Genomic DNA, 19,490 nt, shown 5'->3' with positions numbered 1-19,490 from the left:
ATGTCTCTAGTGATTAGAATATCATAGTCCAGTCTTATACAACAGCAGGGTTGGATATTACCTCTATGGTGGTGCTTAAATTCCCTCCCAATAGTATTTTTTGCTTTAGTAACTCCCATCAAGGCTGCCTTGACTTCTCTTAAATTTGGACTCACATTGCATATTAAATCAATAATTGTAAAGATAGATTCTCCTGAATCATTCCAACAAATAACTGCAATGATAGAGCCTTGAGCCCGAACTGCAACATCAAATCTGATAAGGAAATAGACTATTGGATGATGCCTTGGGTCCATTTTTGGTGATTATTATTTAATAATGACCCAAGCAGCTAAGTGTTAATTGAAAATAAAGGAAACAGACTTCATGAAGGAAAAAGGTATTGGAGAAGAGGGAACCTGATTATGGATTTTTTTATTTCTAAGAAACCCGATACTATCCATAGCTATTAGAGCAAAAAATTGAAAAGAGTGACATTCTTCATCAGGAATTTTAAGGACAACTGAAGGATTGATAATGTTTTTTAGCCAAGTCTGAATGGTCTGTCTCGAGAAAGAAGAAATGTCAATTGACCATTTAGAATGCCTCCACAAAATTCTTGAGTAAAAGCAATATAGGAAGAGGTGGGAGGTATCTTCTGGTTCAGTGTTGCATAACGGACAGAAAATTTGATCTTCGTTGAGATGCAAGACATTGTTGATCCTAACTTTGGTAGGAAGGATATCATGACTTGTCTTCCAGAAAAATAATTTCAATCTATCCTGCACTTTCATTTTCTATTAAATCTTCTAATTGAGGTTCTGATTGTTGGGATTAGGAGCGTTATTATCCTTGACAAGCTGATTTAATAGAGAATTTTTTAGAAGAGTGATGAGTCCAAATGATATTGTCTTGAATGTTCTGATAATTATGATTGGCAAGGGAGATTTTTTGGATTTCTCTAGTGAATGTCTTGAGAAGAGAGTATTGAGGAGAAGAACATTCCAACGTCTTGGTTCCTCTAGTATGAGTTCTGAAACATGCATATTAAGATCAGGCTCAAGATTGTTATCAGGGTTTGGATTAGGGATAGAATTATGAATGGTAGGGATCTAGGGGTCAGTCCAAACCTTGGTAGAACTCCCATTATTAATTTGGTAGCAAATGCTAGATCTCAGGAAATCTTTCATTTTAAGCAAACTTTTCCAGAACCAGGAGTCAGAAGATTTAGGAGAAGCTTCCAAGAAAGTTTTTAAACCAAGGTATTTTATTGAAATGACCTCTTACCAAAGACTATTTAGCCCATTAAGAAGAGACCAAACATTTTTTGAAACTAGGGCGGAATTAAAAGATGACATAAGTCTGATTCCAAGACCTCCCAGTGATTTAGGAATGCATATAGAACTCCAGAATTTTGGAGTGAATTTCTTTTTCTCTCTATCTTCAAATCCCCACCAGAATCTACGGAAAAGGGAATCATGATGCTTTGTTATTGTTTTGGGGACTAAAGTGGAAGACATCACATACGAAGGAATGGAGCTTGCAACTGCTCTTATGGGAACAATTTTTGCTGTTTGAGAAAGAATCTTAGATTTCCTACCCTGAAGCCTGTTTTGACCTTTCTCCATTAAGTCCTCAAAAAACTTTTTCCTATCAGCTCCATTGGAGAGGGGTAGCCCAAGATATCTGGAATTAGGAGGGAAAATTCTAAAATTGAATGATGATTTGACCTCATTAATGGATGCAAGGGAGACAATTTTTGCTAAAATGGAGAGATGATTTGGTTATATTGATGCTTTGACCAGACCATTGTTCATAAGTCTTTAGAAAATTAGAGAATTTTTTAGCGTTATTAGCAAATGCTGACCCAAACAGAAACAAATCATCAGCAAAAAGAACATGCATGATGCTAAGACCGTCAGTTGAGAGCTTGATGCCCTCGAGGCCACTAGAATGTTCTTTTGGTGCAATTAGTCTAGACAGGACCTCAATACTAATAATGAAGAGAAATGGCGATAACGGATCCCCTTATCGGAGACATCTGGAAGGATGAAAGTAACCTTGTGGGGAGCCATTGATGACGATTGAATATGTCATAGTGGTGATACATTCTTTAATTCAATTGATCCATTGTTGTTTAAAACCTGCATGTTTTAGGATATCAAGGAGAAATGACTATTCCATAGAATCAAAAGCCTTAGCCATATTGATTTTAATGGCTATTTGACCAATTCTTCCCCTTTTTTTTTTTTTTTCATACAATGGAATATCTCTTAGGACAAAATAGTATTATCTTAGATAAGACGCCTAGGTAAGAATGCAGATTGGCATGGTGAGATGATATTGAGGAGTATGTATTTAAGCCTATTTGCAAGAATTTTTGTTATAATTTTATAGTAAACATTGGATAGGCTTATGGGTCTGAATTGATTGATATCATTTGGATTGCCAGCTTTTGGGATCAGAACTAAGTTGGTACGATTGAGTTCCTTTAACAATTTCCCATGGACAAAAAAACTCCTTACCGCTCAGTTAGATCAAATTTAATGACTTCCCAAAAGATTTTGTAAAAGAGATCCGTGAAACCATCAGGACCGAGAGCCTTGGTAGAAGGAAGATTTTTGACAATGAAAGCAATTCCATCCTCAGTTGGAATTTTGCAAAGCAGTTCATTTTCTTGATCAGAAACTTTCCTTGGGAAAAGAGAATCCATATCTACTAGGGATGTAAGATATGTGGAAGAAAAAATAGCTTGGAAATGTTCTTGAAGTTTGGATGAGATGATGTTATGATCCACCGTCCAATTGTTTCTTCCTAACTTGAGACAATCAATATTATTCCTTCTTTGTCTGATAGAAGTGGAAGCATGAAAGAATTTTGTATTCAGATCAGTAGTTGTCAGCTAAGTTATTCTGGATTTTTTTCTCCAGAGAGATTCCTCTCTGAGAAGCAACTCATTAATTTTTTTTTTTTAATTTCAGCTTCTGAAGAATTAGAAGATGGATGTACATTTTGATCTTGCAGGGATGAGAGATTGGACATCAAGGTTTTAACATTAGTCTGGATATGACCAAAAGTTGTTTGATTCCAATCTTTGAGAGCTTTCTTGGTGTTTTTTTAATTTCCTTGATAAAATGAAAGAAGGGGTTCCCATAAAGTGAGAATTACATGCTTCTTTAATAATTTTGAAAATGGAAGGATCACGAAGTCAGAATTCTTCAAATTTAAAGGATTTTGGAAATGTATTTCTCTTTGTAGTGTCTAAAAGAATGGGAGCATGATCTGATATGACTTTGGCCAGTATAGTAAGGGTGGCATGGGGAAACAGATCAATCTAAGAGATATTAGCAATACCTCTATCTAGTCTTTCTTTAATTAGATGAGGGCCAGATCTATTATTGGTCCATGTGAATTTAGGACCCGAAAAACCTAAATCAATAAAACCAAGATTTTCCATGAAGAGTTTGAGATCCTTGGGTTTTGAGGATTGAGCAAAAGGAAGACCACCAGATTTTTCATTTTGACAGATAATGGAATTAAAATCACCTAAAATCAATGTAGGACCAGGAAATGAAGAGCTAACTCCGGAGAGAAGGTTCCAAAAATTATCCTTTCTATTGTGCGACGCTGGACAGTACACCAAATTAAGAAGCAATGGAAAATGACAAAGGTCAGAATACACCAAAGCAGAAATAATATTACAAGAGTTATGTACAATTTCAAGATCGACACCAGGTCGATTCATGAGCAAAAGACCTCCCCATTTACCGGTAGGAGGAGAGTACACAAAAGAGACATATCCCAATATATTCACAATACGAACACAATCAGTAGACGATATTAAACATTCTGAAAGGAAAATAATATCAAGGTTATGGACCCTAATATTTGCTCTGAGGGATCTGATTGCACGAGGCCGGGCAATGCCTCGACAATTCCAAGCAAGAATTCTCATGGAACTTTTGGTGGCAGTGAAGACCCTGCCACTTCAGCCATTGGATTCATAGGGAATAAATTCATGGTTTGAGACTGAACCTTGTTGCCCGTTGCCTTCAGATTCTGAGTTTGGTATGGAGCATATCTGATGATTGTTGAACTCTTCTTCAGCTGCTTTCTTGATGATTGATTTTTCTTCGGTTGTTTGACTGCTTTGTTCTGATTCATCTGCTCACCTCCTTGTTATTGATCTACATTCGCTTCAATGGGTACTGTTATATCAATGCTGAGTGAACATTTTTTGAGTGGGTTAAATTGCTCCATCTCAGAGAATGAAATTTTCGTCTTCCTCTTAGTGTCGTTGTGGGTGAAAGTTGGGTATTGAGATTCGGCATCTGATGAGATATTCATTTCTGATAGGGTTTGATTCAAAGGTGGATGATCGAATTGGGGGAGAATGGCGTGGGGATCAGAATAGAATAGATCAAGTTGATGAGTTGGGGAGAAAATATTTGTTGGGCTAAGCTGAATGGTATTGTTTGCAAAACAGGCCTTGCCAGATGGGCTTACTAGAAGGGAAATATTATGGCTCGGGTTCTGAAACTCAGATGGGCTTTTTTGGTCTTTAAGTTGAGAGATGAACTGTTTAATGAATGATGGATTGGGTTTGGGTTCAATTGAGAGAGGCTCGATAGGAATTTTTTCCAATTTCAGCAATTCGGGCACTTTGAGCTTAAGGGTAAGGACGGGGGACATTGAGTTGACTTTCAATGCATTGGTTTAATGAAGTGCAGGACACGTGGAGGGTCAGGGGGTCCTTAGTAGACAATTGTGTCGGTGACGTAGGGTCCAAATTATTGAGATTGAGAGTTTGGCTGCTCACCTTAATGGGATCTGAAAATTTTGTCTGGTGAATTGAGACATTTCCACGCGGCATTGAAATAGGGTCTTGGTGCAGTAAATTGGGATGAACAATATTGTCCCTTAGGGCTTCACCATCATTTCCTGGAAGTGTAGAGAAGAGCTTTTTTATGCAAAATTCCTTCCTTTGGCCTTCTTCCGTATTGACGATAATGGCTTTGCCTTTGCCCATGTGTTCAACTCTGTTATTCTTTTTAGTTGGCTCACTTGTTCCCGAACCTTCCAAGAAAATTGGGTTGATTGGTTCTTTAATGTAGACCGGTGGAAGGGTAGGTGGGATAAACTTCATTTGATCTGAGAAATGAAGGGTCTGGGCATTGAATTGGTCTCTTTGGTCTTCTTCAAAATGCATCTGTCTTCTTGGTTCTTGGGACTCAACTCGCATCCATGGACCAAAATGAAGTTCTTCCCCTGGATTAAAAAAAATATGGCATGACTGTAGAAGATGGCCAATTCTTCCACAATTGTAACAAAATTTCGAAAGCCTTTGATATTTAAAACTGATTTTAGCTGGGTTTCGATTAGGACGAGGAAAAACGAACCCTTCATAAAGGAGCTTTTCTATGTTAATCTCCACCCGAATCCTTAGACATTGTTTGACCCCATTTGCAGGAATGAAAGCTTGATTGATTTCGATTAGATTACCTAGCACTCTTCCAATTTTTGCAGCATTATCTTCAGTCATCATTTCTAGTGGTAACCCATATATTTGGATCCAGAAGGCGGAATGGATAAGGTCTATTTCTTGGAGATTTAATCCTGGGGGCCATTGTTTAAGCACCATGTGATAACCCTTGAAATTCTAAGGTCTTTGTGAGAAGACTCGAAATTTTTCATTCAATGATAGAAAAGTGAAGAGAAAAACGTTGGGCCCAAGATCTTCAATGGTGAGACCTTTTGTGAAACTTCAAACCGCACAAATTGTAGAATGAAAGATTTGCTTATTCAGATTTTTAGAGGAGACCAACTTACCGATCAATACATGATTCGAAATATTTGTAGTTGTATCTACTTCCAGAACCAGAATAATATCATCCCAAGTTAAGGCCTTTGTGTGTTCAATGAGTGATTCCAGACTTTCAAAGAGTAATTCTAGATTTTCTTTTTCCTTTTCTGTTGACATTGTTGGGAACAGGTTTGGTTGATTGTATTTTTGTGAGAATGGTTGGTGAGAGGATTGATGACTAAGGAGTTTAGTTGATGGGCAGGTGGTTGGTGGAAGGAGTGAGTGGGGTATTGATGGCGATGGGGTTTCAAATCAGTAATGGAGAATAGAATGGTAGGAATATAAAGGGAAGACTACTAAGAGGGGAGGAAAAACTATCTTCAGAGATCGAGAGGTGTTCTTTTTCTTGGGACCCAGCTCGTAATTAAATGGTTGCATGCAATTATTTTTGTCATTTGCGTCTGTGTTTGTCACAGCAAATTTGAAATAAAAAAATAAAAATAACTTTTTTATAATATTTTATATAATTACGTTTTAGAAGTAGAACATTATTGTAAAATAATTTATTATTTTGTAAAAATATCTTTATTTTAAATAAATGTATTGTGCATATATGTTTAAAGATAACTCATACAAACACAAATTATTTTTTATAAAAATAAATTTATAAATTGATATATTAGATTTACTTTAAAATATAAGTAGATTTATAATCGGACATACTGCATCAAGTTACATCAATTTATAAATTTACATTTATAAAATTTTTTTATAACTAAAGTATTTTTCATGTTTAAATGATAAGCTTTAAAAAAAAAACTCACATGATATATTTTATTAAATATTAATACTAGGAACAGGTCTGAAGTAAACCAGTTTTATATAAGTTATTTGTAAAAAAAAGTAGATTACACTAAAATAAGAAATTACACTTTTTTTAAATAATTTTTTATAAAATTTATACGAGATTTATCTATATGAAATTTGTATAAATCATTTCTCTTTATTAAATAGGTAATGATATCATTATACATTCTTTATTGCTGCTTTACTATTCAACTATTTTTTTTTCTTTTGCTTTTTGAATTTAGACTAAAAATCTTAGAATATGAAGTTTTTGTATAATTTAACAAGAAGTAAATTCAATCAACTAATATAACCATATAATTTAATTAAAAATAAATTCAATTTTATAAAAATTTACTTAAAAAAGGTTATGTTTACAGATTTTTAATTTTAATTTAAATAAATAATAATAATAAAATGTAAGTATATCATTTTTCATGATTAATATGTTTAAGATCTCTCTGTAATTTTCTGGACACTTCTTCAGCTAGGTCCTACTACCTCCTTTTGTTTTTTGTCTTTTTGGAATTTTTTTGTCGTGATAGTATTAGTTGATATAGCTATCATCTGCACTCCAACTCGTACATCTCGAGAGAGACAGAAATGGAAAATAAGGATGATCATCTTCCTCTTTTCACAACAACGCCAGCAAAGGCACGTACCCCTTTCAAATTCTATGCACTCTCAATCTTCGTGGGTATATGCTTGATCTTTGTATATAGATTGAGGTATATACCAGCAAAAGAAGAAGCCGGAAGATGGGCTTGGATGGGAATGTTTCTCTCAGAGCTTTGGTTTTGTTTATATTGGTTTGTCACCATGATTCTGCGATGGAACCCCATCTACCGCCGCGCTTTCAAAGATCGGCTCTCTCTCAGGTCACCTAGCTAGCTAGCTATTTCTCTTTCACACGATCATGATATTCATGGTAGCTGTTTAACTTAAGCTGAGTTGAAATTTGTGAATATTAATAAATAGTAACGAGAACAATCCAAATCGGCTCTAAGGTCTCAGGATAATTTAGATATTGAGATGAAAATTCTTGATTTTAGATTTTAAAATATTATTTTTTAATATTATTATTATTTAAGAATTTTGTGAAAAAGCATATTCAGTACGTGCTTGTGTGGAGTAGCGAGGTTTACTTGTTAATTGTAATTAAGAGTGGTCGTTTATTAATAACGTACAGATACGAAAAGGTTTTGCCGGGCATAGACATTTTCGTATGCACCGCAGACCCCGTGATAGAACCTCCAGCTTTGGTGATTAACACAGTTCTATCCGTCATGGCTTATGACTATCCACCTCAAAAGTTGACCGTTTATCTCTCTGATGATGGCGGTTCTGATTTGACGTTCTACGCAATGCTCGAGGCCTCGCGTTTCTCAAAGACTTGGCTTCCCTTTTGCAAGAAATTCAAAGTAGAACCAAGATCGCCGGAAGCTTATTTCCGGAAAGCTGCCGAGCCACTTGGTGATCCTGCCATTGCCACCGACTGGTCCTCCGTCAAGGTAATCTTATCTCGTCTCCTTTATTTTTTTTTAATCAAGGTACAATTAATATACTAATAATTTGAAAAACAAAAGAAAATAAAACGTGTCAAGTTATATAAATATGTGGGGTATTTTTTATAGGATTAGAAATAATTTTTATTGGGTGCAGAGTGTTGGGCAATGAGTAACACATTTTTTTTTAAAGAAAACTTAGAACCATTTCATTAAACCAAAGGAGAAATACCTGAAGGAATGTCCTCCATTGTTACAATAAGATTAGAAATGGAGAGAGCATATTTTGCTAACAAGTGAGTCATTGACTTACCATTTCTCCTTACATGAGAAATATCCCACTTAAAAAAATTTTTAATCAAATGTTTAGCCTCACTAACAAACATACTAGCCGAAATCCAGCATTCCTTAGTACTTTTGAGGGCAGTTACAACTTGCAAGGAGTTCCACTCTAAAAAAAGGAGCTATTAGAGACACGAACAGATCTCACACATTGATGTGATATGTCCATTTTTCCTAGCCGCTCATTCCCCCACTTTGGATCAGATTACCAGCAGCATCACGTAAAAGTCCCCCTGGACCTGCCTTCCCCGGATTTCCTCTACTACTTCTATCAACATTCAATTTAATCCAACCCAATTTCGGTCTATGCCAGTGAACAACCTTCATACTTTTCATGCGTTTGATTCTTGGTTGGATATTCAAGTCAGCTAATATTCTCTCCTCTTGCAAAGAAAAAAGGTTGGGTTACAAAAAACTTCTCACTTATTTTATCAAACCAGAACTTAATACTACGCCATGTCTCCTCCACTGATTCCGCTTTCCCTTCCATCCGAGCTCTACACCTCCGAAGCCAGAGATGCCAAGTTGCTATAGCAGGAATAATGCCAAGTAGAAACCCTCTCGTGGATTTTTTTTAAGCTCTATGAAACCATGCACTCACTGTCTCTGACCATGTGCCAAATTTAGTTCTCCACATGCCCACCTGACGAGCACATTTACCCCACCCTTCCCACATTACTACCAATCTGAAATCCAAGCTCTCGAGTTATGCATCCAAAGGCAGTCCATAAGCTTGGATCCAGAACTCCTCCCTGTTGAAAGCCACCCCAGTGATTGACATAGAGTCATCAAAAGATTGAAGGCACAAAAGCCATGTATCAAATGACCAAGGCCTGCCACTGATCACCCTCAACATGTCCTTCTCTTTATTAAACTCAACTAGGAACTTATTGAATCCAACTTCAGAAAATTGAATCCAACTCTTACACCTCCAAACCTTAGATATCGTGCTCTTGAAAGCTTCCTTGTTAATAATCTTATCAACTACAATCAAAACTAACAAGCAATTATGTTTCTATTGCACTCCTTTTGCATTAACAGGAGCTGTTAAGACAACCCCCTCCCTTTCCTTTTCAGTAAGAGACATTCTCTCCCATTGCCTAGATAGCTCCTCCTCCATGGTCTCCTCTTCAGACTAGCCACATTAGACTAAGATTGTGTTTGAATGTTAAAGTGAGTTGAGTTGAGATGATAAAATATTGTTAGAATATTATTTTTTAATATTATTATTATTTTGAGATTTAAAAAAGTTGAATTGTTTATTATATTTTATGTTGAGATTTGAAAAAGTTGTAATGATGAGTTGAGATGAGTTGAGATAAATTTATGTTCCAAACGAAGCCTAAGAGACTTACTCTACAGGAGAGAAAACACTCTCAATTGGAGAGAGACTTTTTGTAGAGAGGATTTATTTAGTGAATAGCTATTAAATAGTGGCTGGAACACCTAAAAAATATTATTATTTTAATATATAATAGTAGTTAAGTTGTAATATAGTTTGTGTATCATTGCATTTTTCAAATATGTAATTCTATAGCTCCCCGGATTTTGATCATCTTTCCTACTGCAACTTGCACGTCCTTCTCGTCAGAATATAAATTACTCCTTCCTGTAAATTTTATAGAAAAATGCTACTTTATTCACTTAATTTGTCCATTCATTTTGAGTCTTTTGACATCTCATGTATTTTATTTTTTTTTAAATTTCTTTTTTTATTTAATAGTTAAGAAAATCATTATTAATATATTGATATATTTTTTATATTTTTTAAAAATGTTTTAAAATGATAAAAAAATCTGAATAAAAAAAAATATATATATATTTTTAGTCTAATGGTAAACTTGAGCAATGCACCGAGCGGTAGAGCAGCACCGCTCAATTTTATACGGATTCGAATATTGACAGACGCTTCTTAAAAGTTGGATGGACGCGTGGTACAGACCATAACGATTCCAAGAAATGTAGATAGATGGAAAGATTAAAAAAAAAAAAAAAAAAAATTTGAAGGAAATCTATAATGTGTAATAGAATTTGGATAAACGTGTGTTAGATCACTATCATTGACTTCTTTATTCTATCTTTTAAAATATATTATTAAAATTCATTTTTTCTATTTTATATACTAACTTTTATATATAACTTATTTATTATTTATTTATATCATTTAAATATTACATTTTTTAATATTTTTTAATCATTTCAAATTTTTTCTCTAACTACTAATAATATACTCAAATATTTTGATATTTACAATATCTTCCAATATACAAAGTGATAATTATGTTTTATTTTAATTTAAGTCAAATTTATAAACTAAACCAAAATTTAAATTTATAAAAATCGAAATATAAGAGATTTCATCTACCCAAGAAAAAAATTGCTCGAAAATCCAAAATCTACCCTAAATATCAGACCATCCACAAATCTGTCCAAGAAAAAACCACTCGAAAAGGGTGAAGCTTGAGCTTAGGAATTTACCACCGGAATTAGATGCTTGAGCTGTGTTGTTGTGTTTTGGCACTTTGCAGTCGTTGCCTCCATTTGGGTTGAAGAGCAGAATCAGTCTTGAGAGGAAGTGAAGATGGCGCCCCAAATATACTGGGGCTGAAACGAAAGAATCTCCCCGGGGAAGAAAGAAGTAGAAAGCATAGAGAGAGAAAAAATAATAAAAAACTTATACACTTGTTTATACTGTTCAGTTGAACGTATTCTGAACTATTGCCAATAAAATGTTGGTAGATAGAAACGAAATCTAAAGTAATCCAATCTAAAATCTGACTCTGCTATTTGGATATCTACGGTTTACTATGAGATTCGGATGTGAAAGCTCCAATTTGGTGGGCCACCAAAGTAATTGAGTAGGTATGAATGTATGGCTGGTTTGGCACCTTACGGTCCATACCTTACATTCTTGAGTCTTCGACTCTTCTTAACATTGGTGAGTTCCGTAAATTTGGACAGTCAGCTGAAAATGGGTTAGCTCTGCACTTCTTTTATTTATATGAAAATGTTAAGGGTCTCGATAGTGGGTCTTATAATAGATTCTGATATATTTTTTTTTTCCTTAACTTTTCACAAATTTTTATATAAAATATAATTAGGAGTGTAACTGATTCGATCTGATTTGATTTTAAATAAAATTTAAGATCGAACTAGTATGCATCAATTTTGCATTTTCAAAAATTTATTACGCATCAGTTACCTTCTTAAATCGATATCTTTGATTTTACTGGTTTCGATCCGATTTCTCGATTTTAATATTGTATTAGTATTAGAGTATAAAATGTAATTAATATACAATATACATTAATATACTAATGTATACTAATTAATTAAAGCGAAATCTAATTAATATACTAATGTATATTAGTATTACTAATATAATATATATTTATCAAAAGGAATATGTTAAGAATTTATTAGGCTATAAATTGTTATTAATATATATATTTTATGTTTAAAACATATGATCAAGTAAATTTTCATGTTATAAATTATAATAACATTATTTTATATATAATTATAATTTATATTATTATATATATTATATATACAAATTATATAAAATATAAAAAATATTATATATAATTTTTAAAAAAATTAATTTAAAATATATAATATAGTGAACCGGTCCGGTTCTAAAAAACATAGAACCAAAACCAGACTGGTGTCGGCCAGTTTTGGAACTAAGGAAACCGGTCCCAAACAGGTCCTAGACTGGACCAGTTCCACCGGTTTAGGTCGGTTCGGTTTTTTCGATTCGCCGGTTAATTTTTACACCTTAAATATAATAAATAATTTAACTTTTTCAAATCTCCAAACAAAAAAAATATAAAAATTGATATTTTAATAATATTTTATTCAACCTTCACCTTCTATCTCAATTCATCTTATCTCAACTCATTATCTAAAACTAACCTTAATGATTAAGGAAATGCTTTTTAATGATATGTATTTTTTTTAAAATGTTTAAGATGATTAAAAAAATAAACGAAAACAAAACAAAAAAAATACACTTATTAGGAGAATTTGTCCTAGGGATGGGCAACCCCCGCCCCTGTTCGCTCTACCCCACATGGGCCGGTGGGCTACCCCACACTGCCCATGCGGGAGTGAGGGGAGGGATTTTGCATTTATAAATTTTAATATAATTTAAATTATATTATAATTTGGGTCGAAAAATTATTTTTAGATATAATGAATTGTGGTTTAGGCAGGGGGTGGTTTTGAACCCCCCCCCCCCCCCCCCCCCCCCCCCCCCGCCTCGCGGGGGTGAGGTTGCAAAACCCCTACCCCGCATGGTGCTGGGCGGGGTGCGGGGAAGGGCTCACCCCACCCCGCACCATGCGGATATCACCCTAATTTGTTTGGAGGAATTCTCAGTGGCAATAGTGCCACCCTTATTTATAAAGTAGGAGTTGAACTCTATATAAGATATCCTCCTACTTTTTGTGGTTGACAATGGAAATGAGTATGACAATGTTCAATGTTTAGGTCTAGTTTGGATGGAGAGATGCATGCTATCATCTCATCTCATCTCAACTCAATATTTAAACACCACAAACACAGACACTTTTCAATTTCAAATATTCAAATTTTTCATCTAATCATTACCTAATTATTATAATTTTTTCAAACTTCTAAACAAAACACAAAAAGTAATTTAACTTTTTTCAATCTAAAAAAATATATATATCTTCTTAAAAATATTTTAACTTTATAATATTTTATTCAACTTTTTCTATTTCTTTTCCCAAAATTCTATAAAATATTTTAACTCAAACCATTTCTAACTCATTTAATCTCAACTCAAATATATTACTATTATTCACAAATTATCTCAACTAATCTTATCTCAACTCACTACCTAAATGGGTTATGTTTAATGTATTTAGTATCATATTTTCAACGTTATTTATATATATATATATATATATATATATAAAAGCTTAATAAAATATAGATTTAAGAAAAAAGTACAAAATTCGAGCAAAATCAGGGTACTAGGATTTCGGGTAGGGGTGTAAATGGTCCAGTCCGGCAATGGATTGAATATTTTCGGTCCATCATTTTTTCGGACCGGACCGGACCGAACACCCAAAGGGACCGGACCGGACCGATCCGGTCTAGTTGATCCGGCCTAATTTTTTTTATTTATTTTTTAAATAATTAATATAAAAAAATTATTTAAATACTAAATTAAATTAAGTGACTTATTAATGTGGATTATATAACAAACTCAATAAAAAAATATTTTATATGGTCAATGATAATAAATTAGATGAAAATTATATTATTAATTTATATAATTATTATATAATTAACTAATGGATATTATATATTAGTTAATTCATAGAATATTAACAAGTGTTAATAACATATTTAAAATTTTATCTTGCTAATAGTGATAGGTTAGATAAAGATATATATAAAATATTGTTAATTTATAGAATATTAATAAATATTAATAATATTTTTAAAATTTTATATTGTTAATTATATAATTATTATATATAAAATATTTATTTTATTTTATTTTTTATTCGGTCCGGTCTGGTTCGAAAAAACCTTGGACCGTGGACCAGACCGAAACTTTTCGGTCCTTTAAATTGTGGACTGGACCGGACTGGTCTAAGTCTTGGTCCGGTCTGGTCCAGACTGAAACGATCAGTCCGGTCGGATCGGACCGTATCACCCCTGATTTTGGGTTTCAAAAATCTAAATTTGTCTGGTATTGGCCCATAATTCGAGCCGCATTTGACGCCCGGATCCTGATCCAAATATATCTAGGTAACTGAACCTATGTGAACAATCCCTAGACTCCTTAGTATTCGAGTTTCTTGAATTATTCAATTGACCAAATGGTGAACATATCCTGCAGATCTAGATTAGGTAAATGGACTCGTTCCATGATTAGAAAATGGGATCAAGATTTAAAAAAATGGTTCCGATCAAACCCAAAAATTGATATTTCACACCCTTTCTTAAAACCAGAAAAGTAAAGATAACTAAAACTATGTAAAATAACTCTTGTAAAGAGCTATTTTAAAATCTTTATTGCAAGAGGTAGGAACAAAATTGCATCATTTACCAACAACAAAGAGCTAGTCTACTTCACATGCAAGTCCTCAATGCTCGTGAAAGAGTTCTTCATTTCTCTTATACAATTGAAATGACCTTATGATTCATTTTAATTTATTTGGAGTTTATTTATTGATATCATCCGGCCTCTTTCACGTGACAGAAAGCATACGAGAACATGAAGCAACGGATTGAAACCGTCACAAAGCTAGGTCAGATTCCAGAGGAAATACGTAAAGAACACAAAGGATTCAGTGAGTGGGATTTGGTTGCAAACCGACGTGATCATCAAACCATTCTCCAAGTACGTACTAATTACAAATCTTGATACCAACGGCAACGAATATTTTCATATGCATAATTTACTCAAAAGTCTTCTGCACCTTACAGCTTAATTATAAGTAGAGTTATTATTCAAATTCACAGATACTTATTGATGGGAAAGACCCTACGGCTTTGGACATGGAAGGACAATCTTTGCCAACTCTGGTATACTTAGCACGTGAAAAGAGACCCCAATACCACCACAATTTCAAAGCAGGAGCCATGAATGCACTGGTACACCATACTTCATATCCACGTGCAAAATGCATATACACATATATAGCATTCCAATTAATTCGTGTGTTAACATTTTTTTTTGTTGTATATTTTATGGTTATGATAATTGAAAAACTAGACACGAGTGTCGTCGAGGATAAGCAGTGGTCCGATCATTCTTAATGTGGATTGCGACATGTATTCAAGTAATTCGGAGTCGGTGAGGGATGCAGTGTGTTTTTTTATGGATGAAGAAAAAGGTCACGAAGTTGGCTACGTACAGTTTCCACCGTCATTTGAGAATCTTTCGAAAAATGATCTTTATGTTGGTGCCTTAAACGTATTAAAAAAGGTAACTACAAACCAACAACCCGGTGATTTCAAACGATTGAATTAAACTTGTCCCTGATGGATTAATACTTTTACTGAATTTGTATCGGTGGTATGCATGGTGGTGATAAAAGGTGGATCTTCCAGGACTTGATGGGAATGGAGGACCTTTCTATATTGGTTCCGGTTGCTTTCACAGAAGAGAGACACTGTGTGGGAAGAAGTATAGCGAGGAATGTAAGACAGCTTTGAATGTATGGAACGATATAAAGGCAGAAGAGATTACTGCAAGTGTAGAGGACACATGTAAAATCCTTGCAAGTTGTACCTATGAAGAGAATACTCAGTGGGGAAAGGAGGTCTCTCTCTCTCTCTCTCTCTCTCTCTCTCTCTCTCTCTCTCTCCCTCCTAAACTCCATGTAAACCTTCGTATACATCTTATGATTTGCAGGTGGGTCTGAAATATGGCTGTCCGGTGGAGGATATCATAACAGGACTAGCAATACAATGTCGAGGTTGGAGATCCATATATTTCAATCCAGAAAGGAAGGCCTTCCTCGGACTTGCGCCGACTACATTATTGCAGACACTTGTACAGCACAAGAGATGGTGTGAAGGTAATTTTCAGATCTTTGTCTCAAGGTACTGTCCCCTCGTGTATGGGTATAAAAAGATTCCCCTCAAACTTCAACTCTCCTATTGTCCCTATTTGCTATGGGCTCCAAACTGCTTGGCCACACTGTATTATGTTGCAGTACCATCCCTGTGCCTGCTTAGGGGCATCCCCTTGTTTCCTAAGGTACGAAAATTTCCTTATTTGAATCAAACCTGTCTATGGTTGTTCCTAAATTGTTTTCTAAGAATAGAATCGTCTTACACTAAACAGATTTCAAGCACATGGGTGCTGCCATTTGCATTCGTCATCGTTGCCCAGCGGGCATACAGTCTTGGAGAATTTGTTTGGTGTGGGGGCACACTCCAAGGTTGGTGGAATGAACAAAGGATGTGGCTCTTCAGAAGAATCAGTTCCTACTTCTTTGCCTTCTTTGACAACATCCTAAAACTTTTGAGATTTACGGAGTCAGCCTTCGCCATCACGGCAAAGGTGGCTGAAAGTGATGTGTCGCAGAGATATGAGCAGGAGCTTATGGAATTCGGTGCTTCTTCCCCAATGTTTACCATTATAGCAGCACTGGCGTTGCTAAACGCATTCTGTTTTGTTGGAGGAATGAAGAGGGTGATTATGGATATGAAAACTTGGTTTTCAAACCCATTTACGTTGCAGATTCTTCTATGTGCTCTCCTGGTTATTATCAACCTCCCTGTTTATCAAGGCCTCTTCCTCAGGAAAGACAAGGGCAGGATGCCAACTTCAGTGACACAATGGTCACTTATGTTTGCCGGTGTGGCTTGTGCATTTGCCCGTTATTAAGTTATCTCTAAATGCCAAGCAAAACTTTCTGCTAGCAAAGAAATAAGTTGAAATTACCTTTCTCAATGCAGACTTCCATGGCGTTATCTATACACCACCTCCGAGTGTGACATATACACCACCTCTCTTCAACCTCCCTCCCCCTCCAAACTATATTCATCTTTTGGTTCTGTATTGATGTGCCCCATGATCTACTACGTACGCCTACATATTTACTTTATTACATTATTGTCTATTTCTTACGGAATCCAATGTGTGGGACAATTTTTTATCTCTAGGCAATAGGGATAAGGATTCCAACCTCATATCTTACTCTTGAGTTACCGAGGCCGGTGCCAATAAGAGCGAAGGCAACTGTCGTGGCACAAATTATTTTGTTACTTTTTTGTTATTATTAGCACGGGGAATTCGAGATAAAGTCTCGACTAATCCATGTATAGAAAAAATCCAAACTGATGTTAGGGATTTGGGTCAATTGTGTTTTTTGTTTTTTTTTTTTTTTAAAGGAAAACATTTCCATTAATCATAAATCAACAAAGGTCAAGAATACAAGTGGGAACATTTCCCACATCAAGGCAGCTTTGTTGCCGTCTCTTCTAACATGTGAAACTGACCAATCCTCAAAAAAACTCAACCGGTTCTTGACATCTTGAATAATCATACCTGTAGCTGACCAGTTTTCACTCCTTGTACTAATAGTTGTTATGACTTCTTTTGAACCCCCTTCTAGTATATCCTTTTAATCCTCAACGGCAAGCCAAAATATGAAGCTTCCATTGCTGGCAAGTGCCTCTATCAGTAATGAATCAGGGAAAAGAGGCCTGAGTATCCTTGATGTTGCCAAAGTCCTCCCATTCCAATCTCTGAGAATTAAGCCTATGCCAATCATGCATGTACCTTATCAACTGCTGCATCTCAATTAAGTTTATAGACATTCACAGGGGGGATTATGTGTAGTGATCACATTCTTCAGTAAACTTTGTTGATCTGATGCAACTGTCGAAGTATGTCGATTGTGTTGAACTAGTTTAAGAAGGTGAATTGTACAAATATAACAAGAAAAACTTAATATTCCTTAGATTGGGGCAATATCATTTTTTTCATATATTCTATTTACGTTCAATTTTGTCTTCTTGGAAAGTATCTTGTTTCAAGTTTTGGAAGTGATTTTAATTTTAATTTTGGCCAAATTTTTGTTAGGATTCATGTTTACTTACGTATTTAATTTTTATGCAATAATTTAAAATTTTCATTTTTGAGAAAATCTTTATAATTTATAATTTTGTAGTTATTTAAGCCCAGTTTGTGCACTTCATAAAATGTTTTCGAGTTTTATCATTAATCAATACTTTTCAGAGTTTTCTCTCTATTTTGTATCTTTTCTTAATCTCAATCCCCAGTTTCTGTTGATTAAGTACTAGCCGTCAGAATAATTTTAATTATGTGACATCTGGCGTGATTTGGCATCACAGCTTTAATGTTTTCATAGGATTATTTATCATCAGTTTTATGGCTGGTAGAGATTGTGGGTGACGTGGGCATATTCCAAATGAGGAAGCCCTTCACCGCCATTGTGATGCACATGACATGATGATTGTAGATTTATAGAAGTAAATAGCAGAATTAACCTAGCATTTCTCATATAGACTTAGCACTGCTCATATATGATGCCAGACAAATTAGACTATTATGACGACTAGTTAATCAACAGAAACTTGAAATTGAAATTGAGATCTTACAAAAATGAACTTACTATTATGAAAAGGGCTTGACGTGACATGTTATATGTACTTTACTATAAAAAGAGATTTACAATTTGATATCTCACGTGAAACCACTTGAATTTATAAATTTATTTTTGTGATATTTCTACATAGACCAAACATTTTCAATAGTTATATTTGTCCATAAGATACCCAATCAGAAATTTGATCCTTATGTTGGGTGTGTTGGGTTTATGCTCCTTTGGAGTCCCACATCGGTGGGAGAAAAATAAGGAGGAGGCCCCATGGCCTATAAAAAGGAGGTTTAGCCTCCTAGTTAATCACACCAAGTCATAAACTTAATTAGTAACTTGTGACTCTAAGAAAAGTCCTCTATTAGCCTTTTCTTGTAAAAAGGAAAGAGGTGAGAGTTAAAGTTTTACTAGTGGGAAAGCTTTGGGGGTGTCATTTGGGATGAGAAGAAAAATTGTGTGATTGTAATAATTTTTCACATAGTGTATTTTCTTCTCTGGGTCTGGTGATTTTTCTCCTGTTTTTGAGAGTTTCCACGCAAATTCTTGTGTTGTTATTATTTCTCTGATTTTCTTCATATTTCACCAAAAAGTGGATCTTGGGGGTGAATTTGGTATGTCCAAATTCCTAACAAGTGGTATCAGAGCCACTAGGTTCTTTTTGGTGGGTGGAGCTTTGGTGTGGTAGTGTGGATACGTACAGTCTAAGGAGGTTCTGTCTAGGAGATTGGTATTTAAGTGGTCCAGTGTGACCCTCCAATCTTTCCTGGGAACCTTGAAGTTCTGTCTAGAAAAGAATAATATTTCCTGGGAACTTACTTAGTGAGTACCATTCATTTCTACGGTAAAATTCATCGAGACAATGTCAGGAAGTAAGGCTTCAAATTCTATCAGATA

General features: G+C 34.7%; 1 protein-coding gene across 1 annotated transcript; it reads left to right on the top strand.

Annotated features, from left to right (window-relative positions):
• Positions 1 to 7,181: 7,181 nt before the first annotated feature.
• On the top strand, positions 7,182 to 16,924 carry LOC121265531 (cellulose synthase-like protein E1). Its single transcript, XM_041169194.1, has 8 exons — positions 7,182 to 7,506; positions 7,818 to 8,139; positions 14,720 to 14,860; positions 14,983 to 15,114; positions 15,236 to 15,448; positions 15,561 to 15,785; positions 15,878 to 16,225; positions 16,313 to 16,924. Exons 1-8 carry the CDS (start codon positions 7,232 to 7,234, stop codon positions 16,856 to 16,858), a joined length of 2,202 nt encoding a protein of 733 aa, XP_041025128.1. The 5' UTR covers positions 7,182 to 7,231; the 3' UTR covers positions 16,859 to 16,924.
• Positions 16,925 to 19,490: the final 2,566 nt, after the last annotated feature.

The sequence above is a fragment of the Juglans microcarpa x Juglans regia genome, chromosome 5D (assembly GCF_004785595.1).
Source record: "Juglans microcarpa x Juglans regia isolate MS1-56 chromosome 5D, Jm3101_v1.0, whole genome shotgun sequence".
NCBI classification, from domain to species: domain Eukaryota; kingdom Viridiplantae; phylum Streptophyta; class Magnoliopsida; order Fagales; family Juglandaceae; genus Juglans; species Juglans microcarpa x Juglans regia.
The sequence above is the reverse complement of the archived record's forward strand: the minus strand, read 5'-3'. Positions and strand labels throughout refer to the sequence as shown.